The 22,884-nt window shown below is 41.0% G+C and overlaps 1 protein-coding gene across 19 annotated transcripts in view; it reads right to left on the reverse strand.

Moving 5' to 3' along the window:
- The window catches only part of Pdlim5 (PDZ and LIM domain 5), a 168,105-nt gene that overhangs the window by 38,924 nt on the left and 106,297 nt on the right, over window positions 1–22,884 (reverse strand). For 12 of the 19 annotated variants that reach the window (XM_039103056.2, XM_006233419.5, XM_039103055.2 and 9 more), the window contains 1 exon segment: window positions 4,196–4,368. In XM_039103056.2, the coding sequence (XP_038958984.1) occupies window positions 4,196–4,368 (173 nt within the window). 19 annotated transcript variants of the gene reach the window in all.

Genomic DNA, 22,884 nt, shown 5'->3' on the forward strand with positions numbered 1-22,884 from the left:
GACAGTTACTCACGGCGCTTTTAAACAGCACGTCCAATAGTCTGCTATGTTCTTCACCACTCTGCTTTATCTGGGGGCATGCTGGCCATACACAGCAGGATACAGTCCCACACAGTAAAGTGCTCTTCCTCATGAGGAAATGGAGCTGCTTATACTGATTCTGCCATAAACAATGCACACATGTGCCAAGTTACCAGAATGTACCCTGTAAAGATTTACAAACATGTCCCGACAAAACAGAGCTAAGTAAATGCTATCTCCAAGCTACCACCTTGACTTCAGATCACGTAAGTCGATCTCAGATTGGAACTTGCTCATTCCGACCCGCTCTCCCAGACAACCACGGGCATTATTCCGACACGCTTAGATCAAGTCTGCTTTCCTTTCCTTTTTGGATACTAGAGCAAAGCTATGAACTGACTAGAAAAACAAGCATGAAGCTCTTAGTGGGGCAGCGCCATGTCACTGGCTTTCATGCTGTGTGAGTCACGGTGGCCCAGTGACCTGCGCTGTCAGGTTTTGCTGCCCTTTGACCTGCACTGCCGCTTTCACAGGTGAACTGTGAAACAATCAAGAACCACCAACCATGCCCTAATTCCAAAGGACTTTCAAATCTTCATTAGGACTCTCCTAGAAATGTCAAATACTAACAGGATGTCCTAAAGGACTGTCATTTTCTCTTTCAAATGACATCTTCCAGGTACGGTATAATAGAAACATGAGAGGCTGGGAATTAACATTTTTTTAAATTCTACAAAATAATGTAAATTAATTAGCATCTGTCTAGTAAGAAAGCATTAACTGCTTATTTTTAGGTCCTCAGACTAAGGTAATAGCATTGTCTCAAAAGAATTTTCTATTTTGAGAAAAGGGTCAGGATGTAATTCAATTATAATTTCACAACAGGAAAATATTCTTGTTTGGCAATACTGTTTTATGATATCTGTTAACAGATTATAACATTTTTCATATTAAACTATAGTTTCTCCATAAATACCATGTTTTAAACACTAGGCATATGGGTCATGACTACAGTTGCTGCTTGTCTGGTTTGATTATTCTCTTAAGACACAGAGAAGAAAGTACTTTATCGCCCTCTTGTGGTGGTTTTAATGTAGTGTTTTCCCAGGGAATTTTTTACTTCGGGAAGAATATTTTCATACGAGTTTTTGAAATACCTAATCATCAGCTATATTTTCTGTCAGCACTTCAGCTCTGACCTTAGGAATGAAGTGCTTTTATTTTTTTTTTATTAACTTGAGTATTTCTTATATACATTTCGAGTGTTATTCCCTTTCCCGGTTTCCGGGCAAACATCCCCCTCCCCCCTCCCCTTCCTTATGGGTGTTCCCCTCCCAACCCTCCCCCCATTGCCGCCCTCCCCCCATAGACTAGTTCACTGGGGGTTCAGTCTTAGCAGGACCCAGGGCTTCCCCTTCCACTGGTGCTCTTACTAGGATATTCATTGCTACCTATGGGGTCAGAGTCCAGGGTCAGTCCATGTATAGTCTTTGGGTAGTGGCTTAGTCCCTGGAAGCTCTGGTTGCTTGGCATTGTTGTACTTTTGGGGTCTCGAGCCCCTTCAAGCTCTTCCAGTTCTTTCTCTGATTCCTTCAATAGGGGACCTATTCTCAGTTCAGTGGTTTGCTGCTGGCATTCGCCTCTGTATTTGCTGTATTCTGGCTGTGTCTCTCAGGAGCGATCTACATCCGGCTCCTGTCGGTCTGCACTTCTTTGCTTCATCCATCTTGTCTAATTGGGTGGCTGTATATGTATGGGCCAAATGTGGGGCAGGCTCTGAATGGGTGTTCTGAAGTGCTTTTATTGTATAAGACACTGTCCTGACACATTCCAATTATATCAAAGCCTTTTCTTTTTTTTTCTTAAAAGTATTTTGGTATTAAATGCCCAAGCAATGTAACTAGTGAGTCCCTGTCACCACACAAGGGCTTGAGGAGAATGGAAATAACTCAATACGGATATGCTGTATCATGATTCCCCCCACAGAAATAGTCCAAAAGTGTCAGAGGCCAGTCTGAACATTTTGTGTTTAGAAATAATAGAGCAGTCTAATTCTCTTAAAGAGGTCTATGTTATATGTAATGACCTATCTTCTTTCCTCCAGACACAGATACAGCCAGCCCTCCATTCTGAAGTCTCTGTTTGGATAAAATGTATCTGAGGGGCAAAGAAGTCTGTGCAGACCATCTACACACTTCTATTCCACATCGTATCTCCTAAACAATACAGTATAGCAATATGTACATGTCACTTACGTTATGCTAAGTAGGCAGGGAACCTATAGACAGTGCGCAGAAGGATGTGCACACGCTTTGGTGACTCACTGAGTGCTGAGTGGTCTGCAAGAGCACGGATGGAGGACTACTGGAGCTTGGTCAACTTATTTAGTGGCTACGCCACTGACAAAAACAGTGTGTTCATCCCTGGAGACCTGCGAAACAGTGGAGCTTCCCCGTGGGACTTCTGAGCCTGTTTTGAAACCAGCATGGAATAGTGATAGGCGCAAGCTAGGGTTAACGGGAAAGCAGGGAGGACAGCAAGACATAGCATAGGTAAAGACTTTCTCAGTAGGACTCTGGCCATTGAGAAAAGAAGGCCAACGAAGGACAACTGAACCTATGAACTTGAAAAGGGTTCGTACCATAAAGTGGTCAATCAAGAAAGAGGTCCCTACAGAATTAAAAAACAACCTTTTACCAGGATACATCTAACAGAGAACTGGTATCTAGGGTAGACAAACAACTCACCAAGTAAACAACAAAACAAATGACCTAACCCCCAAAACGGGCTGTGGAACTGACCAAGGTTCTTCATGAGAAGAAATACAAATGACTAGCAAGGTGCTCAACATCTTTGGCCATCAGGGAAGACAAATTTTATGCCATTTTCAATAAGGGATCTGTGCATCTGCAAGAGAGCCTTGAGTCAACCTTCCATGCAGACTGAGGGACAATTCTCGGAGCTTCTCCGCAGAATCAACAGCATGTAACAAACACCACTATGACATGATACAAGCAACAACACGCTGATGAGGACCTGCACCAAAGCAATGGCTTCCCATGGCAAAGGAGAGAGCAGGCTTGATAAATGCTACACCAGAGAGCCTGTGAGCAACGGTTACTGCGCGAAGAAGTGTAGTCTAAAGTTCATAATCTGCTGCTGACCAGAGTGTATTCCCCACCGTAGGAAATCACATCTTCAGGCGCACTGCATTTGAAATGTTACAGGACAGCAAGCATTTCAAAGGGCTTGAGGACGCTGGAGATCATCAGACACAGGGTTACAAATAATCAATGGTCAGGTTGTATACGGAACCTAGGTAACACATTATCCAGGCAAAGGGAAACACTGAGAAGATGCTGAGCTGAACTTGGGGTTGGTAAGTCCCAAAGCACAGTCCCATCCTTTTAACGGAGGCAGGGAGGGAGGGAGGGAGGGAGAGAGAGAGGTGCATGTGGTGCATGTGTGTGTGTGTGTTCTGTGAAAGCCTGAGGCCAACCTTGTGGTGGATTGCCAGGTGTCATCTGTCTAGTTTCATGAGACAAGACCTCCCACTGGTCTGGGACTTGCTGAGTAGGCCTGGTTGGCAGGCTGTGGAGCACTAGGGGTCCTCCTGTTTCTGTCTCCCCATGCTTGGATTACAAGCACATACAGCTATGCAGGCTGTTTTATATGCATTCTGGGGTCCGAGCTCAGACCTTCTGGCTAATGACCACCTAAGCTATCTCCGTACTCCTCGCACAGCTACTTCTGTCATATACCTATAGGTGTTGCTTATGTTGGAGAAACAGTAGGTGGGTTAGACTTCCTGAATCTTATATATCAGAAGATTGAGGGTCAGAGGGATGAATGTTGTATTTGAAGTTCTTATCTATGGAGGTGACTGAGAATCCCGCTTTCTTCACTGAGGTCTTATGTGTCCGTATTTAATACTGTTTCCGGTACTCTGTGCTCCTTTCCCCTGTTGTCTGTATGTCTCCAGAACAGGCACAGGCACGTGTGGGGCAGAGGGTGATGCTGAGGCATTCTGAAGAGCAAAGCACACACTGATACTCTTTATACTTCTTCCTAAATCACAAATTGTTGAGAATGGTTTTCACTAGCAAAGTCTACTGTACACAGTTTCAAAATTCTGTTCTAGAAAAGCCAAGAGTGAGGGGTTTCTATGGAATACCTGCTTGGTTTGGACGCTGCCAGCTTGGTGACTTGACACTGGTGGATCCTACAGGCTTGAAAGCAGCAGCGGACCTGAGGCCAGCCACCACTGGCCTGTTTGAACCTGGGCTCTCCAGGCTCTCCGCCGCGCTCAGAGGTGAAGCTGACTGCTGAGAAGGCTCCGGAGTGCTACTGTGAGGAAGAAAAGAACAGCTGTGGTGAGGTGGATCAATCTCATTCAGCAATGGGTCCTTCTTCTCCAAATCCATTAAAGCTTTAAGGAAAACAAAATAGCAGTGAACTCTTATTTTTAAAAAAGGAAACTCTGAGTGTGGGTTGGGGAACAGAACACAAGACATTAAACGGGAAGTGGAACACTGGCATGGAGAGTGTGTGTGAGGAGTTAAAGAAGAGCACAGTAGAAAATCCACAAAGCATATAAATGAAAATGCCACACAGAAGTCTGCTGCTTTACAGGCAAATAATACACAAATAATTTTGAAATCATGAAGGGCTTCCCTCTGTTAAGACGAAAAAGCAGTTAACATTTCTTTTCTGTGTGATGGACACTATTTTCAAATCGTCTACAATAAGCTATGTAACCAATCCTCCCAGTGAATTCTCCCTCTCCATTCCTAGTTAGCATTTCAAAAGAAGCATCAGATAAAGAGCATTAGTTACGGGAGTATCCTTAATAACTTGTATGAAACGGTATCAACACTGCTCTTTTTACATGTTCTTCTGATGTTTACACACTTCCTGGCACCTTGCCCGTCACCACTGTCCACTGTACAGTCACTCACCCACGACAGAGTACTTAGACATCTACCATAGGCCTATGCCGGATGGTATAACAAAGAGACAGGAACTCCTGCCTTCTAGAATGCCCAGTGTTTGTAACACCAGTAAAGAAGAGATTCAGCTACTATTATCTTTTCTCAGTTCCGACAGGCAATTATTTTGCTTCTAGAGCCTATTATCTAAACTTTAAATAGGGTCATTAATACTTTGGGGATAAAAACCTCATATAGTTTAAGCAGAATAATTAAATATAAGATGCTTAGTCTACAAATAGAATGAAGGGCACAGAAAGTGTGCTTAACACATAATAAACATATAGAAATAATAAAATACTCATAATATATAATAAATATAAAAGTATTAAATAAATATAAAAATAATAAACTACCTATATTCGATATATTTTACCCATTACAAATAAATTAGTCTTAAGGCACAGGAACGTCTTATTCTTATTAAATTACTCATGTATATTACACAGTATAATGAGCTACATAATGACTTTAAGGGAAAAGCTTATATACAAAAATAAATCCAGAAATACTAAAGTCCATTTAATCATCTGAAGAAATTACAATTGCCTTCCAGGATATCTTCCAAACTTATGAGTCAGTAAACCGGGTGACAGGAACCCAGTGCCAAGGCTAGTGAATCGAGGTGTTAGAAGTACCAGTACTAGACGGCCCGAGGTACGGAAAACCTTGAGTGGCTTTGGCACCCCTGCACATCTACATGGGCTGCTTCTACATGGTCGGTTACCTGTTGTGTACTACTCAGTAACCCAAGCTGTGGCAAGGTGAATGCCTTTCAATAAAGGATGCAGTCCTAATACAGAAAACCATTCAAAGGAAAACTCCTGTGCGCCACACACTGAACGTCCTGTCACAACAGAGAGGCACCTAGGGAAGATGGGAACTTTAAATAGGAGTGGCCAAGAAGAGAGAGGAGAACTGAGTTACAGTTCGGCAGGTCAGCCCAAGCCTGGAAGACATGGCTATAACGGCTAGGTCTCCATCAGCTCTCCTGCTGTGTCACAGAAACTGTGCATTCTGGGTATCCTTATTCTCTGTTCTACACTTTACTTTTCTCTCCAGGCAGACTTTGTACAGCAGGTATCCTTCAACACCTTCCTTTTGCAAGCATCCAAATTCTACCTATGCTTTTCAGAAGAACTAAAGGTACCCACTTAGTGCTGTGCTCTACGATAAGCAGTTATCACTGTTCTATATTTAACTCCCCAAGCTGCTACAAGTAGAGGCACTTGTAATTCATTTATTTATTATCATTTAATATCTAGCACATACATTTGCATTCATTTGTGATGGCTGTTTTAAAACCTGTAAGTTTTACATGTACCTACATTTTTACAACTTAACTACATTGTACATTACTTGAGGAGGGGAACATTGCCGTGTGAGGGGTTTATTACTTACCCTGGTAAATTTCTTCACTATATATTATATTTCTATAAATATATTGCCTTTCTTCCAGGGCTATAACAAGCACGAGCTAAAACTCTAGGTTTCGCTCATAAAGGACTTGTACAATGCTCAGCACGGGGTTATGTACTGAAAATGGCCCTGATGATGGTGTCTATGTTCTAAGTATGTAGGTCAATGGTAATGACAGTATTAGTAAATACGGTTACTAAATTATACTTCCTATAACAATTTATTATAAATAAATATAGTTTCAGTCCTAGATTTTAATCTGAGGTACAATTTTAAATTACAATTATTTAAATTATGTTAAAAGTCCTATGAAGACTATTGTAAGCTAAAGTGTTTTAATTTATACTTTGTATACAAGGGTTTATATAAATCCTCTCACCAATGGCACATAATACTTACATTTTAAACTTACCCTTCAAACATTAAGGATTTGAGGCACACTGTAGAGAAGCTATAAAAACTAAGTCACATGTACTTATGTATATTATATTTATTTTTCCAGTGACAGACACAGAGCCCAGACTCTGAATTCTCAGACAAGCACTCTTCCACTGAGCCATGCCCCTAGCTCTATACTTTTAATTAGAAAGTTGGTATCATACAGAAGCTAAGCTAAGGGAGAATATACTGGAACTATGTCCTCTGCTCTTTCGCAGTAGCCTTCTCACTGCTCTCAGAAAACCCTCATTCCTTCAATTGGGAATACTATTAGCCTATCTTGTGAAAACCTGTTACCCTGTCTCATAGATCAAAATGCGTGCTGTCATATCACTGTTGATAAAAGGCAAAGTACGGACTAATAGTGTTCCCTCTCACAGGGTCCCCAGAGAGCTTCTTTCAGGCTGGAGCTACAGGCAGACCTGTGTGGCCATGAGCCCAGGAACTCTGATAGAGTAGACATTCCATCCAGTTCCTAAAGTGTGGTCCAACTCGACTCAAGAACCCAAAACTTAAACAGTTTCAGATTTCCCCTAGAGACGGTCTGCCCTCCGTTACCAGCTTAAATACCGTACTATAAAGTAACAGAGCCAGGCAACCGCATATTGAAACCCCAAGCCACCATAATCTTCACCTCCACACAGACTGTTTACCTCATGCATATTATCACAGCCATATAAAGCATTCAGCGCATATGGTAAAAATTAAGTTACTTTTCAAGTAAAATTCTCATGTGTATGAACTATAAAATAGTAGTCAGCCATAATAATTATATTGCTTTCCGTCTTTTGAAGATGCATGGCTTATTAGTCATTTGACTATGCTATTACAGATAGAGCCATGTGATAAAAGTCCAGATTCCACTACAGTTCAAATATTGGCACAGTAATTCATGACTACACACCAAACATCAAGTGTGCTATTAGAAGTATCACACTGGATTAGAAGGTGAGCTGACATGCAAAGAAGAGAGCATGCGTGTGCGTGGGCACTACATTGAAACTACAGCTAATTCAAAACCGGTTACGTCAGTTCTACAATGTTTTATTCTGGCCTGCTGGAATTGTAATACGCCGTTAGAGGAAACAAACTTCCACATGCCATGTTCCCTCCCATAGTACCTGCTTTTCTTAACATGGATAGAGCCACTTGACTCCTCAGAGGACTGAAGACAGGAAAAAGCTAGAGGCTTGGGAACAGTTCTGATGCAAAGCGCATCCAGAAAGGACTGGGAGTTCTCAGGGCCGGAGAGCCTGGTAAGCATTCAGAGACGGGCATCAGAGAAAACGTGCAGTGTCCACAAAAGAGAGTGGGTTGTCAGTTTGTGATCTGAGACATTCCCTTTTGGAGCGAGAGAGAGATGGGGAGGAGGAAAGAGAGAGGAGTACGAAGCAGTGGGGAAGGTGAATAGAGACATTGTATTATTTTATTCATTTACATAAAATTGATGAAAGTTGCTGGGCAGGGTGGCACACACCTTTAATCCCAGTACTTGAGAGGCAGAGTCAGGCAGATCTTTCTTTCTGTGAATTTGATTTAAAACCCCCTAGTCTACAAAGTGAGTTCCTCAGACAGGTAGGGCTATGCAGAGAGACCATGTCTCAAAAAACAAAAATAACTAAGGGAATTTTTATTACAGTCATGCAAGGCTAGCTTTCAAACACATGTAAACCTATAATTGTGATAGAAATAATATAGAAACAGAGCATATAGAAGGGCTGTTTCATTGGTGAACTAGGCTTTAATTCAACGTTATTCAACGTTGTGGAATAGGATAACAGCATCATCAGAAATTTAATCTCTACCTGACTCAGCCTCAGTGACAACTGGAAGCGGTAAAATGCTAAAGTCTGCAAGGACATAACACATAATGATGAGCACAACTGAGAGATACACATGAGTGGTAGCTGTGAAAACAGACATGGCTGCTTTCCAAGAACACTCTCCAGTCCCATGGATTTATTTAGAACCTGTGCAAAATGCATGCAACACAAGGGGGAGTGCATTACAGAACCCTGCTTCTGGACAGGTCAGTTCTCTCTGAAGTGACCCGCCAGACACTGGAAGAGGCTGGAACCACACACAGACTCTGCACACATAATTCTACCTGGTTTTTGCAGCAAGAGCAGCAGACACAGTGGCAGCCGCACCACTAACAACTACAGCACTGTATGTAGCAGGAGGGGAGAAGGCAGGAAGCTTTCCAAAACCTTCCAAAGAACCTTCTACACTTCTTGTAGAGCTGCTTACGCTGGTAGGGATAGAAAGACGGGAAGCGGGGAGAGGGGGAGGAAAGATGAAAGTGAGAAAAAGCAACCGAATAAAGCAAGAGCACGAATTCTAGACCAGTGTTTGAACTGAAGGCGAGCCATGTAAAGGAGTGACAGCTGTTTAGGTCACTGAAAAATTATATCCCAAATTTCAGACATTTAAATTTAATGCATAAGCCTATCTAAAACTGGCTGGTTTTCACCAAGCACAATGTAATGTCAACTACATCAAAATTATATACCACATATTTGAAGAGTGATATATACAACTAAGAAGAAAATGAATCTGAAAATAAGAGCTGTGTTTCTAGAAGCAGAGATAAGGCGACTTTCCTCAAAACGTCTTTCCAAAAGAAGTTCTGTCTAGGAGTAGACACACACCAAAGGCATGGCATTTTAATTAGATGTGGGTTTAGAAGCAGAACTGGCTATGTGTTCAGAAGCAACAGCATTTATTAACATGAACAAGAAATAACTTTAAAATATTATAAGTTGAGCTATTCTGGATGGTAAGAATCTTTGCAAAAATAAAACAGTAATTAAGAATATAAATAACTAAAGCATCGTCTTCTCTGCAGAATCCCCCATTCTATTTTGAATTAGCTGTGTAAGATTTTAAATGAGATAAAATTTCATATTCAAAAGTGTTCTTATTAAAATAATTATTTCTCTTCTTTTTTCAAACAGAAAAATATCTGGGCCAAGATTTACATTCCAGCAATGGGATGCAGGACACTCAAAACAGGTGAGCAAGGGTTAGTTGACATTTTTTTTCTAAGTAGGATAGTCTAAAAACATGGTGTGGGGTTTCCTTATCTTCCTCTTTAGATGTAAGTTACTAATACTAACACCACTATAGCACTAGAACTACCTTTTGTTTTAAAAGGTTGTGACAATGGCCACCTCTAACACATGACGAGGCAAAGTCCATAAAGGTTATTAAGAACTCAACTCCAAGGGTTGGGGATTGAGCTCAGTGGTAGAGCGCTTGCCTAGCAAGCGCAAGGCTCTGGGTTTGGTCCTCAGCTCCGAAAGAAAAAGAAAAAAAGAGCTCAACTCCACTGATATAATTATATAAATCATTGGAAACTACAGATCAGTTTCAATATATTCTATGGAAACAAAGGTGACCCACACATCTGTAACGGGAACAGCAGGGCTAAGTTTTAACACCTGCTGTGAAGAATTAGGAAAAGAAGAAGCAAGAGGGAAAATGAAGATGTTTTTAGTGCAGTGAGGACACGTGGGTGCTAGAGCAGGTACCGAGCGATTCGATGTTCAGGTTAATCGGTCACTACCATCATTGAGCCAACAGTTACTACTGAGCAAAAGTGAAGGTGAGTCAGAAGCAGAAACAGGGTTTAACATAGGCAGCTAAATATATAACAGCAAACCATCCCACAGCCTAGGAAAACAGGAAACTAATGAAGTTCTTCCATCCAATGGTTAATAAAAAATAATAAATGCAAAAGAACTATCAATGTCTTATAGGCAGTAAGTATACTTCTCTGTTGTCTAAGAACATGTCTGTTGGGAGCATGAGATCTCTCTCTACCTCTCTTCTTTCAGAGATAAATCACTGAAGTGAAGAGCAGACTTAATTCAAACTCAGAAGTTAGTTTAACAGATCTCAAAGTGACTAAACAAAGGACACAGACTGCTTTGTTCTGTATTAGAAGTTGAAAACTAAACCAAGGTATGCACAGAACATAAAAGCCGTGGAAAGCAGGGTTCTGAGGCTAAGTATGTCTGTTAATGACGTTAGCTCCTTACCACAACCGTGCTCCCACTTCAGTGAGTTTAGTAGTTAGACTCATCACCGGCACTGAGATGGAAACCAGAACTCTACCTAGAGTAAGTGGCTGCTTCTCTAGAAACTGTGGCCACTTGACTATGAGCACTTAACACCTGGGGAGCTGCGGGTGGGTGTGGTCCGGTCTTATGTGCGTCTTCCAGAGAACTGTAAAACCTACGTTTTCAGAAGTGAACAAAACAAGGCAAAGGAAAGATTAATGTAAAGTTTTGACCATGTTTACCTGGCAGGCCGTCATTTCAGTGTAATTTACATCTAGAAATAGACTAATTGACTCTTATTGTAGCTCTGTATCTACAAACCAAATCCAACACTGTCCCTCAACACCAAATATAGGCTCTTGTCCCAAATCACTCAAGATGGCTAAAGCCATGTACTAAGAGATTATGCTTAAAGGGAAAGGTGGCTGGAAATTCCCATTCACTGACTACTCGGCATTGAATTACTTTAAAAAATGTAAACTCTAAGAACTTAATAAGGTGCCAACACTGCACATACAATATGAGTCACATGAAATTTGGACCAAGTCTGCCCTTACTGTTTCCACTGGTTTGGGTAATGCATTGCATTTTTTAGACGTGAAAGCACAGGGATGGTATACACCTTGATGTACATAAAGAAAATAGTTTAGCTATACAGTCAACAGCTACAGTCAGCTGTGGTACTTTTTTATGTAATTAAATTTATAATAACACTTGTATACAATTTTTGTATTGATATTCTGAATTCCTACAAATCCTTCTTAAAATTTTACAATTTATATAAATATTTATTATAAAGATGTTCTTTGATCAAAGTCTCCCCAGTGTCTGCTTGTATTCTTCTTTCTCAAATCTCTCTCCTACTTTAATATTTTGTTGTCCTTGACTTTTCACTGTTTTTTTTTTAATTATCTATGTCAATTTTTTTCTTAGGATGCAACAATAAGTTTAGAAGAAATGTTATCTCCTAAAGAAAAGACAGAAACAGCAAAGTGTAGGTTTGAAAACAAGCAAGCACCAAATGTAACATTGGGAGGATTTAACAAGAAAAATACAAAATTACCCATTTGCTTAAAAGCCCATATGTGGGGGTTAGGGATTTGGCTCAGTGGTAGAGAGCTTGCCTAGCAAGCGCAAGGCCCTGGGTTCGGTCCCCAGCTCCAAAAAAAAAAAGAATAGGAAAAAAAAAAGCCCATATGTGGAAAAACAGGATTGGTCAGCCATATTATTCTGATTCTTCCATGGGGATGCAAATTTAAGGCAGATAAAAAGGAAAGGAGTGCTTGTATTGCCACTTTATATTTAGAACTGGCCATCTCTTTATTAAAGTGATGAAAAATTACCATGGCTTGAGGAACTGCCATATAGAAATAAAGTATAGGAGGCACAGAAACAGATAAGAATCACACAGCACAACTTAGTAAATACAGCCCCGTGGACACAAACGGCCTCCACCTTATTTTGCAAAGACTACAAACTAAAAATAGTTTTCATATTTTTAAAAAGTGATCTTTACAAAACTAAGAATATTTCCCATGGTTTTATTCATGCAAAGTACATGGCATCATATTTTGGTATGTATATATAAAGTTTTATTGGGACACTACTAAGCTCTTTCATTTATAGATGCCTATCTGTTAATAGTTTGTGGCGAGTTGAGTGATTATGGCACACTTTATTACCCACAAAATTCAATGTGTTTGTGATCTGGATATTGAGTAAGCCAAAAAGAGAAAGAAAAAAAGAAAAAGAGTGTAGTGTTGAGTTGTTGAGCCTTATCCCAGAGAAAGAGAACAGTGTGTAGCTCTCATACTGCCCTTTAAAGCACAAACTTTGTGACATGTTGCTTTGATCTTGCAGCACTGATGTATGGACAGCTGACTTCTAGCTGTTCTCCAGCATTCTCCCTGAGTGCTTCCTCTCTCTAGCTTTCTATTTCTTCTTGAAACAGACCAAACTCCGCTACTTCTGTTTTTCATACGTCTCTATCACACCTCACATGACTAATTTCTGAGCATCCTTCTCAACTCAGTTTAAGGGCATCTCCTCTGTGATACTGTCCCTGTTACATGTGTTCATAACATTTTGTGTTTTCCTCCAGGCAGTGTGTTATTATATTGTACTGTTTGTGTGACTAATTTATTTAAAGTCAGACTCTCTCACTAAACAAAAATGTTCTTAAAATCAGAAACCATGATATAGATGAATACAAAATTAAATATAATATAGTACTTATCATAAATTAACTATTTACTGACTGAATTAGTGAAACTTCCTGTTTTCAAATACAGAGCTCATGATAATGTGTATGCGTTTGTCTTAGAACATTTGTAGCTCTAGAGACATGTTACAGCCAAACACATGCTATTGCCTAGGAAAGGACACATGACTGAAGGAATGACTAGGAAAGGACCCATGATGGAAGGGATGACTAGGAAAGGACACATGATGGAAGGGATGACTAGGAAAGGACACATGATGGAAGGGATGACTAGGAAAGGACACATGACTGAAGGAATGACTAGGAAAGGACACATGATGGAAAGGATGACTAGGAAAGGACACATGATGGAAGGAATGACTAGGAAAGGACACATGACTGAAGGAATGACTAGGAAAGGACACATGATGGAAGGGATGACTAGGAAAGGACACATGACTGAAGGAATGACTAGGAAAGGACCCATGATGGAAGGGATGACTAGGAAAGGACACATGATGGAAGGAATGACTAGGAAAGGACACATGACTGAAGGAATGACTAGGAAAGGACACATGACTGAAGGAATGACTAGGAAAGGACACATGACTGAAGGAATGACTAGGAAAGGACACATGATGGAAGGGATGACTAGGAAAGGACCCATGATGGAAGGGATGACTAGGAAAGGACACATGACTGAAGGAATGATTAGGAAAGGACACATGATGGAAGGAATGACTAGGAAAGGACACATGACTGAAGGAATGACTAGGAAAGGACACATGATGGAAGGAATGACTAGGAAAGGACACATGACTGAAGGAATGACTAGGAAAGGACACATGAAGGAAGGGATGACTAGGAAAAGACACATGACGGAAGGAATGACTAGGAAAGGACACATGATGGAAGGAATGACTAGGAAAGGACACATGACTGAAGGAATGACTAGGAAAGGACACATGACTGAAGGAATGACTAGGAAAGGACACATGATGGAAGGGATGACTAGGAAAGGACACATGACTGAAGGAATGACTAGGAAAGGACCCATGATGGAAGGGATGACTAGGAAAGGACACATGATGGAAGGGATGACTAGGAAAGGACACATGATGGAAGGGATGACTAGGAAAGGACACATGACTGAAGGAATGACTAGGAAAGGACACATGATGGAAAGGATGACTAGGAAAGGACACATGACTGAAGGAATGACTAGGAAAGGACACATGACTGAAGGAATGACTAGGAAAGGATACATGATGGAAGGGATGACTAGGAAAGGACACATGACTGAAGGAATGACTAGGAAAGGACCCATGATGGAAGGGATGACTAGGAAAGGACACATGATGGAAGGAATGACTAGGAAAGGACACATGATGGAAGGGATGACTAGGAAAGGACACATGATGGAAGGAATGACTAGGAAAGGACACATGACTGAAGGAATGACTAGGAAAGGACACATGACTGAAGGAATGACTAGGAAAGGACACATGATGGAAGGGATGACTAGGAAAGGACACATGACTGAAGGAATGACTAGGAAAGGACCCATGATGGAAGGAATGACTAGGAAAGGACACATGACTGAAGGAATGACTAGGAAAGGACACATGACTGAAGGAATGACTAGGAAAGGACACATGAAGGAAGGGATGACTAGGAAAAGACACATGACGGAAGGAATGACTAGGAAAGGACACATGATGGAAGGAATGACTAGGAAAGGACACATGACTGAAGGAATGACTAGGAAAGGACACATGATGGAAGGGATGACTAGGAAAGGACACATGACTGAAGGAATGACTAGGAAAGGACACATGATGGAAGGGATGACTAGGAAAGGACACATGACTGAAGGAATGACTAGGAAAGGACACATGATGGAAGGGATGACTAGGGCTCAAAACACGTGCACAGAGCGCGTTTGTGTTATAACAAGCCCTTGAAGTTTAAGAGAACTATAAAGCACTTTCATTATTTACATGCTAACTAATAATCAGCATCTATCTTTAAAAGAATGGGTTAAAGAAGTCTTCCGATGTTTCTAGAAGCTATTCTGTCTGGAAATATTTGAGGATTAAGATTTATATAATTTATACAATATTTTTAAAAGCTAGATTTCTCAAGTTCTGAACAATCACGCATAACACATGGAAAACTTCCATGATTCCCTATTTATTATTCAGCCAGTTTCTAAAAAGACAAGGTTTATGTCAGACTTTAAAACCTCTAATATGGCGGAGACAACGTGTACTCTCATCCTGACATTCCCTAATGCTCATACCTCTTAGCATGGAGGGTTCTGTCTAACAGCACATACAGAGCAGTCAGACTTTCTGCCCTGACTGTGCTTAACTGAGCTTTCAGTTCCCACAAGGAAGGTCTGAAGGTTTGCTTCCCAGATACATCTGCAGACCTGGGCTTGCAGCCTTTGGCTGCTTTTCTCAGGAAAAGCGAACAAAGAGCTATTTGTGGTCTGTTTTGCTTTGCAATCATGCCTAAGTGCTTCCATTTGCACCCATATTCATAATCTATCTAGGCAAATCAGTCACTACCATCTCCACCACTCTGCAGGATCCAATGAGAAGAATGCTTTCTGGCCTCCAGCCTGCACGGCTGTCTAGTATCCTTAAGCTGTCTCTCCAGCTCCTTCCTTTCTCTCAAGCACCTCAGCTGAGCTCTCCCACACCAGGTATCTCATATATATGCCCTTCAAAATGCCAGGAGTTCTTTTGAAAGACATCATCAGTGACCGCAAACTACCTTCGTCTTCTATTGCCTATGCCCCTTTCAGTCAAACTGAAACAACCGTGTACTTACCACCACCGCTCACTCTTCAGCCCCAATATAATCATCATATTTTTGTCAAGGTCACTAGAAACTTCTTTATGACTAAACTGGATTAACAATTTGTATCTATCATGTTTTTATTGTGGCTAAAAACTACAAAACACAAAATGTGCTATCGTTATTTTAATGTATAGCTCAGTACTGTTAAATAACTAGCTCTATGAACCAACTCCAAATGTTTTCATCTTAAGTCTACAATGCTCACCCACTCTGTTGATACTTACACAGGGAACGGTCTATTCCCCAGTCTCTATTCCCCAGTCTCCATATCTGATTTAAGTGACTGTCTCTTGTGTTCAGTGCCACAACCCCACATTTACCATATCAGTATTTTGCTGGCTACTCTTCCTCTCAGGTCACTGCCAGAATAATATAGTTTGTAGAATGACATTATACTCTTTCATATCTTTAAATAGCAATGTAACATAGTCTCTATCTCAGTGATTTGTCAACAGCAGCCTGTGCTATGAATATAGTTTAGATTATTTGTGTGTGTCTCAAATCAAAAATTAAATGAACTTGCTTTCACAATGAACTTTCTTTCAAAATGAACTCTCATTTTCTCCAAAGTATGCTATTCCATTTTATGGCCATACTATTGTCAGAAACTAGAAGAAAAACGTTACCTGCATTATCTCCACCATGACCTCTGGCTCCATTGCCACGCCCCTGTTAGTCCACCTTGAACCCATCCTCCTGCTCCATAACACAGTCTTCATCTTTTTTCCACTTGACTGAGCACTTTTACCAGTACTGTAATAAGTAGCTATTTTTCTTTCTTACTTCACCATTCCCAAATTTTGTCCAACTTAATCCTGTCTTCTTTCAGTCTAAGTTCCTTTAAATGTCTTTCTTCCTAGCATTCTTTGGATTAAAACTTCGGTGGGTATTTGCTGTACTTAGAACAACATCGAAAATCCTTAGCTTTACAGTCCACCGAGCGAGCGCGGAAGCCTCTACACAGTGTCTTCACAAACCACTTTTCACTGTGAAAGCTCTCCTCAAAGGGTCGCCTGCTGGAGCCTCTTTTCTCCATAAGCCTGAACAAAGACTCTTCTTGTGCTTCTCCTCTTGTTCATCCATCATCTCCTACTCATACTTCACCCTTTTTGTGTCTTTCCTAGTCCAGCTAAGTCCCCTCATTGGCAGCACCCTCTGCGCCTTTCTGCTGTGGAGCTGGCGGTGTGCTTTAGAGGAGGAGCTGGGCTGTAGAAATACTGGAGAATGAGAGAGAGAGAGAGCTGGACATGATGTTGTGTTTAGGAACAACCCAAGTTCGTTCTGGGAAAAGGCTGATAGAAATCAAGAAGTAAGAGAGTAAGTAAGAGAGCTTAAAAATCTAGATTTTTGTGCATATTGCATAGAAATTTGGATTGTGTGGCTGTCATAATCCAAGACTTAAGCTTAGTTTTGGAAAAGTATGTCCCAGAAGTGAAATAAGTCAAAGAATTCAGTCACCCAGGTATTCTGTGATTCACTATACCGTCACTGAGGTAAGTAGTAACAACTGTGGGGTGAGGCAAAGAAGAGGGCACTGAGACAGCTGCTGACCCAGAGCTGGGTGACCCAGAGATGAGACAGTCTAGTCTGGAATTTAAAGAAGGCTGTTGTCCATGAACCTTAGGAAGGAAAGTGAGAGACTGAGGAACTGAGTAAAGTGGTGTATGCTGAGGGATTTTAATAAATGGGAATCCCTAACTAGTGCCTACTGATCTCAGCCTTCTCTTCCATATGACGCATCACACTGCCACCACACAGAAGCTGCAGAGTAAACTGAAACCACCTTTGCACTTCTCGTCACACTGTATGTCCTACTACACTCTGTCAGCATCCTCTTTCTCCCATGATCTAGCATCTGGAAAGTGAGTGGCACAAAGTAAGGACAAAGGCATAAGCTTTTGCTGGACTTTGCTTGTTTATGCTAAGGTCTTCTTCTGCCACCCAAGCTCACCCTGAACCTCCCCTTCTCCTCTCTCACCACCCTATGTAAGTACATCAAAGGTGCACAGCATTGGTACTGGTTCTGGATTACTACTTATAAAGCCAAACATAACACGAATGTCATGGACAGAGGTGTTATGCTATGTAGAGAATGGCTAGGAATAAAAGCCTATACAATCAAGATGGAAAAAATACAGATCCATAGTCGGGTCGATTTATGGATGAGGACCCATAGCTGTGGAGGGCCAAATGAACTAAGCGTGAGCCTGAGCCATTGCTAATCTATGAGGTCTGCAATTAAAGCAAAATGTTCGATGCATAATATAACAATCCCCGATCCAAAAGTATATCAGTGCCCAGTAATTTCTTGCCTGCTTGTTTGTTTTTCAGGATGGTTACTAATGAAGCTCTTAGAAGCCAATGTCAAGATTGAAAGGTAATATACGAGGTGGTATCTACTAGTACTGCGCTCGTGTGCCAATATATTTAGGGGCTACAATAACGATCACAGAATGGGGGTGGGGTAAGAGCTTATGGATAAGAAGTTCTACGAAACAATGTCTTCTGGACATGACTGTACTTCGTAAGGTTTACTTTCAAACACCTTGCTCTTAAAATACAGAGGTAGAATCACAGAAGAGTAAAAGATGTTGGTTTTAACTACACATAGATACATTAAATTTTGTACTTCTTATTCACTAGAATTGGTTCAATTTCATAAATTCCCAATACATGTTTGAAGGATGATCCGGTAATAGACGCATATCTTCACATGTGTCCACAACTGGGGCAGGGTTGTGGAGGTCTTCACACAAGTCAGTGGCTGGTCCTTTAAGCAATATTCTTTGCTTAATTTCCACCAACCTGATATGAATATAAATACACGTCAATTGTTATTAATTGTACAGAGGTCTGAAGACCCTTTCTTTGATGATTTGTTGAGATTACTATTTTCCTCAACCATTTGAAACCCATGTCATGGTTGCATGTGATCTACGTCTTGAGAACTCATTCTGGGTCTTGTCAGTTCTGCTCACTTGTCTGCTCTCTCTCAAGCAGTGTGTTTAAGAATACCAAAATGGCTTAATGGGTAAAAGTGTTCACCACAGAAGCATGTAGAGCCCCAGGACTGTAAAAGCTAAAGTATCAAGAGTTGTAATCTCTACCCTCTTTAGGGAAATGGTAGACAAAGGCAGAACTCCTGGGAGCCCACAAGACAGCTATCCTGCCATATGCAGCAGAAAACCAACCGAGAGAAATTGTCTCAGAAAAGATGGAAAGAGCAGTACCAAAGGCTGCCCTCTGATCTATGCGCACACCATGGCACACAAGTGACCAAGTTCTCACACAGACATACACACACACACACACACACACACACACTCACTCACACACACACACAGAGACAGAGACAGCGAGAACGTGTTCTTTCCTCCCCCACCACGTCTCTCAGAGTGTCATCTAGATTTTCATGCTTCATGCCAAGTGAGCTCAAATTGAAACTAGCATATCTAGAAGTAAACCTTTCCTTTTTAAAAAAAAGAATATTTTCCTCTTCTTATTCTATTTTCTTTCCCATTCTTCAGCTTAAAAAAAATGTAGACAATGCTCCTTAGCCATCTTCTTTTGTAAATCACTGAGAAAAATATGACTGGAGGAAAAAACTGATTCAAAGTAGTTTAGAATCAGTGTATGTGTGGGCACTGATTCCTTCCAGAGGTGAGCAATTCAAAACTTTTTCAGTGTGTGTTTCGGAAATCAGGTTAGCTTTGTCTCATTATATCTTTCAACAATAACAAAAACTTCACATTGCTGCTGTTTCTTCCCTTGTTTAATGCCCCAAATTAATCCTGTTTGGTAATTTGCTTTATTTATTCAGATAGAGGTGTGTGCTTGTTAGTCCTTATCGGAAACTTGACACAGTCACAGGTATCCTGGGAAAAGCCCACCTTAATTAAAGAAGTGGCCTGTGGCGATGCCTGTGATGAACTGTCTTCATTGAGATTGGTGGGAGGCGGCCCAGCCGACCGTGGGCTGTATCAGCCCTGGACAGGTGGGTCTGAGTAGAGTTCCTGTATGGTTTCTCCATGACCTCCTGCCCAGAATTCCCTCAGTGATGCTCTGTGCCCTGGGAAGCATAAGCCAAAGAAACCCTTCCCTCCCCAAGTTGCCATTGGCCAGGGTGTTTAGCACAGCAACAGAAAGTGGTCTAGATCAAGGTTCATTTTCTTAACATCATGTGATATGCTTACAACTTCCTCTGTAAGAGCTACACGTTTGCCTCCTTTCATGCAGCTTGATACCCTTGATTTTTACTGTTTAAACATGTGCCTCCTCTGTAATCAAATTTCAAATTACCTACTGTCTAACCAGTACAAACGAGTATCTGAAGTTACAAAACCTTTCAAAAGTTCGTTCTCAGTTTCTGTCATATGAATTGCTAGACAAAGAATAAAGTACAAGAAAAAACAAAGTTACCTCAAGACTTCCTCAGGATTACCACCTTTACTGTTCTGTCCAAAGCAGTAAGGTCAGACACCAAAAAGAACAATTAACTGCACATGAGAGACATGTGAGCTGAGCGCCTACCGCTAAGGCAGACACAGGGTAGCTGCACAGACACCTTTCAATAGGTATTGAAACGCAGGCACAGAAGAGGATGCTGGGACAAACTGAGATAGGCTTTAAGATGCTTATAATTTGAAAATCAAATTCTTTAAGAAAATAGAAATTAAGTTGTTATAATGTCCTTCCTGTCCTTTACTTCTTTATCATGTATTAGCTTCATTTCTTTTATCAGATAAAATAAAAAAAACATCTTCGCATGAACATCAAAGCAGAATAATTTCGTTCTCTGAAATATCAGTGTAGTTGAAAAATGAAATTAACTAGAAGCCAAAGCGGTCAAATGAAGCCTTCATCATGGTGGAACTGCCTGTTGCCAATGCTACTAAGTACTCCACATTGTCGTTTGCTTTGTGTTAGAAAAGTTAGCCTACAGCAATCTTGTTCGAAACTGCATTTTCGAACGGACAATAACAACACTGTGGTTATTCTGTGAAGGAGGTGAAATTAACTCAAGCAGCATCGGAACATTTACCGAGCTGACAAGTGTGCCCAAGTTCTAGGGCACTTGGCATAGATTACGGCTCTATAAATGAATCAAGTCTACATATTAAAATACTGATTCTTATAATAAAGAGCTTTATAAAATGGAATGAGCCACAAATAATTCGACAAAATCACCAAGCAGTTTTTTAACTCTACAGAGGACAACTTAAAAATACATGAAAATACAGAGCACCTAAGAACTGCAGGAGACTCAAGTGTAGTAACCACTTGTGTTCAGAAGATGGCGACAGGTGCATTAGTCACCAACACTGTTGGTATACCACGGATATACCACGGAACAATGTACCAACAGAATGTGGAGATCACATACAAATACTCTATACATACAAGACATGAATGAGTCGCTCATGTACCCGTTCCCAACCTATGACTCTTTTCCAGATGGTCATACATACAACTTGGGAATGTTTAAGACAGTGGTACCCAGGGGACTCTACCTAGCTATTTTCAGAATCATTTTCTAAAATTAGATGGATGTAGAGGTTCTGGCCTTCTGTCCTTTGGGTTTAAGAGTGATTGCTAACTGATCTCATAACAAGTATGAGATGGGGAACAATTCTCACTTTGTTTGCAGAGCTTAGGAAATAGCGGTTTAGGCTAACAAATATGCTTAAGTAGCACGTACCCTTGTGTATGTGTAGGTATACACACATATTAGTATGTAGGTGTGTGAGCACTTTTGTACATGTGCATGTGGAAGCCAGAAGACAGCAAGGGTGTCTTGTTCTATCACCTTCCACCTAAATCTTAGGATGAATTCTCCCTGAACGCACAGCTCATCCCTGGGCAAGCTTACCAGGCCAACAAGCCCTGTGACTCTTGTGTCCACCTCACCAGCACACACGACAGGCTTGTTACATGTGTACGGGGTTAAACTCATGCTTACAGGACAAGTACTTCACTGACAGAACCATCTCCTCAGGCCCTGCGTGTGTCTTAATAAATATGTTTCTAAAATAGAACAATAATAAAGACATGAAATCGGCCAGAAAGTTTTACCCAAGTTTTATGGGCTTATATTTATTGGCCTGTAAAAAATTTAACTTGCAAAAGAATGTATTATGGAAATCTGCAGCTTGTTTCTAAATTGTTGATGAACATGTAAAAAATGTCAGCGCTCTGTTCAGAAGTAATTTAGATGCGTTCTTCCAGTGGAAAATCCCATTCTGATGACTGTAAGCCAGGACTCGTGGGCGTCACTGGGTGCCACCGGCAACCCTGAAGAGAAGATTCTTCCCAACTATGTCAGCTTCACGTGGTGTAACAGGAGATCCCAGTTTGAAACTTTTCACAAACTTTTTCATCTGCCAATCATTTTAATTCTTTGAAAACTGGAAAACCACATCTTGTGTTGTAATTCTCTGTGTGTTTAGTGATATGTGCGGTACTGTATGTGCTGTGGGCCTATCCACATTCATGTGGAGACCAGAAGAGGATGCCGAATGTCTTCTTCCACAGACCACTCTCCCCAATGCCTGAGAAGCATCTCTCTCTGAATCAGAAGCTCACCATTCTGTCAGCCCAGCTGTCAGGGAGCTCTCAGAATCCATCTTTCCGTGCCCCAGGACTGGAGTCACAGGCATGGCCAATCATGCCTGGATTTCTCTTTACATTGAGTGCTGGAGACACAAGCTCAGGTCCTCACGCTTACATAGCAAGTGCTTCTACCTGCCGAGACGCCTTCTCAGTACCATGTTATAATTCTTACCTTAAAATACTAAAACCCCATCCTCTGTTGTGGAAGAAGGATAAAAGACTGATGAACTATGCTTGATCCTAACAAATTTAAGCAATCTCTCTTGCTCAACTAAAA

Source organism: Rattus norvegicus, chromosome 2 (assembly GCF_036323735.1).
Source record: "Rattus norvegicus strain BN/NHsdMcwi chromosome 2, GRCr8, whole genome shotgun sequence".
NCBI classification, from domain to species: Eukaryota; Metazoa; Chordata; class Mammalia; order Rodentia; family Muridae; genus Rattus; species Rattus norvegicus.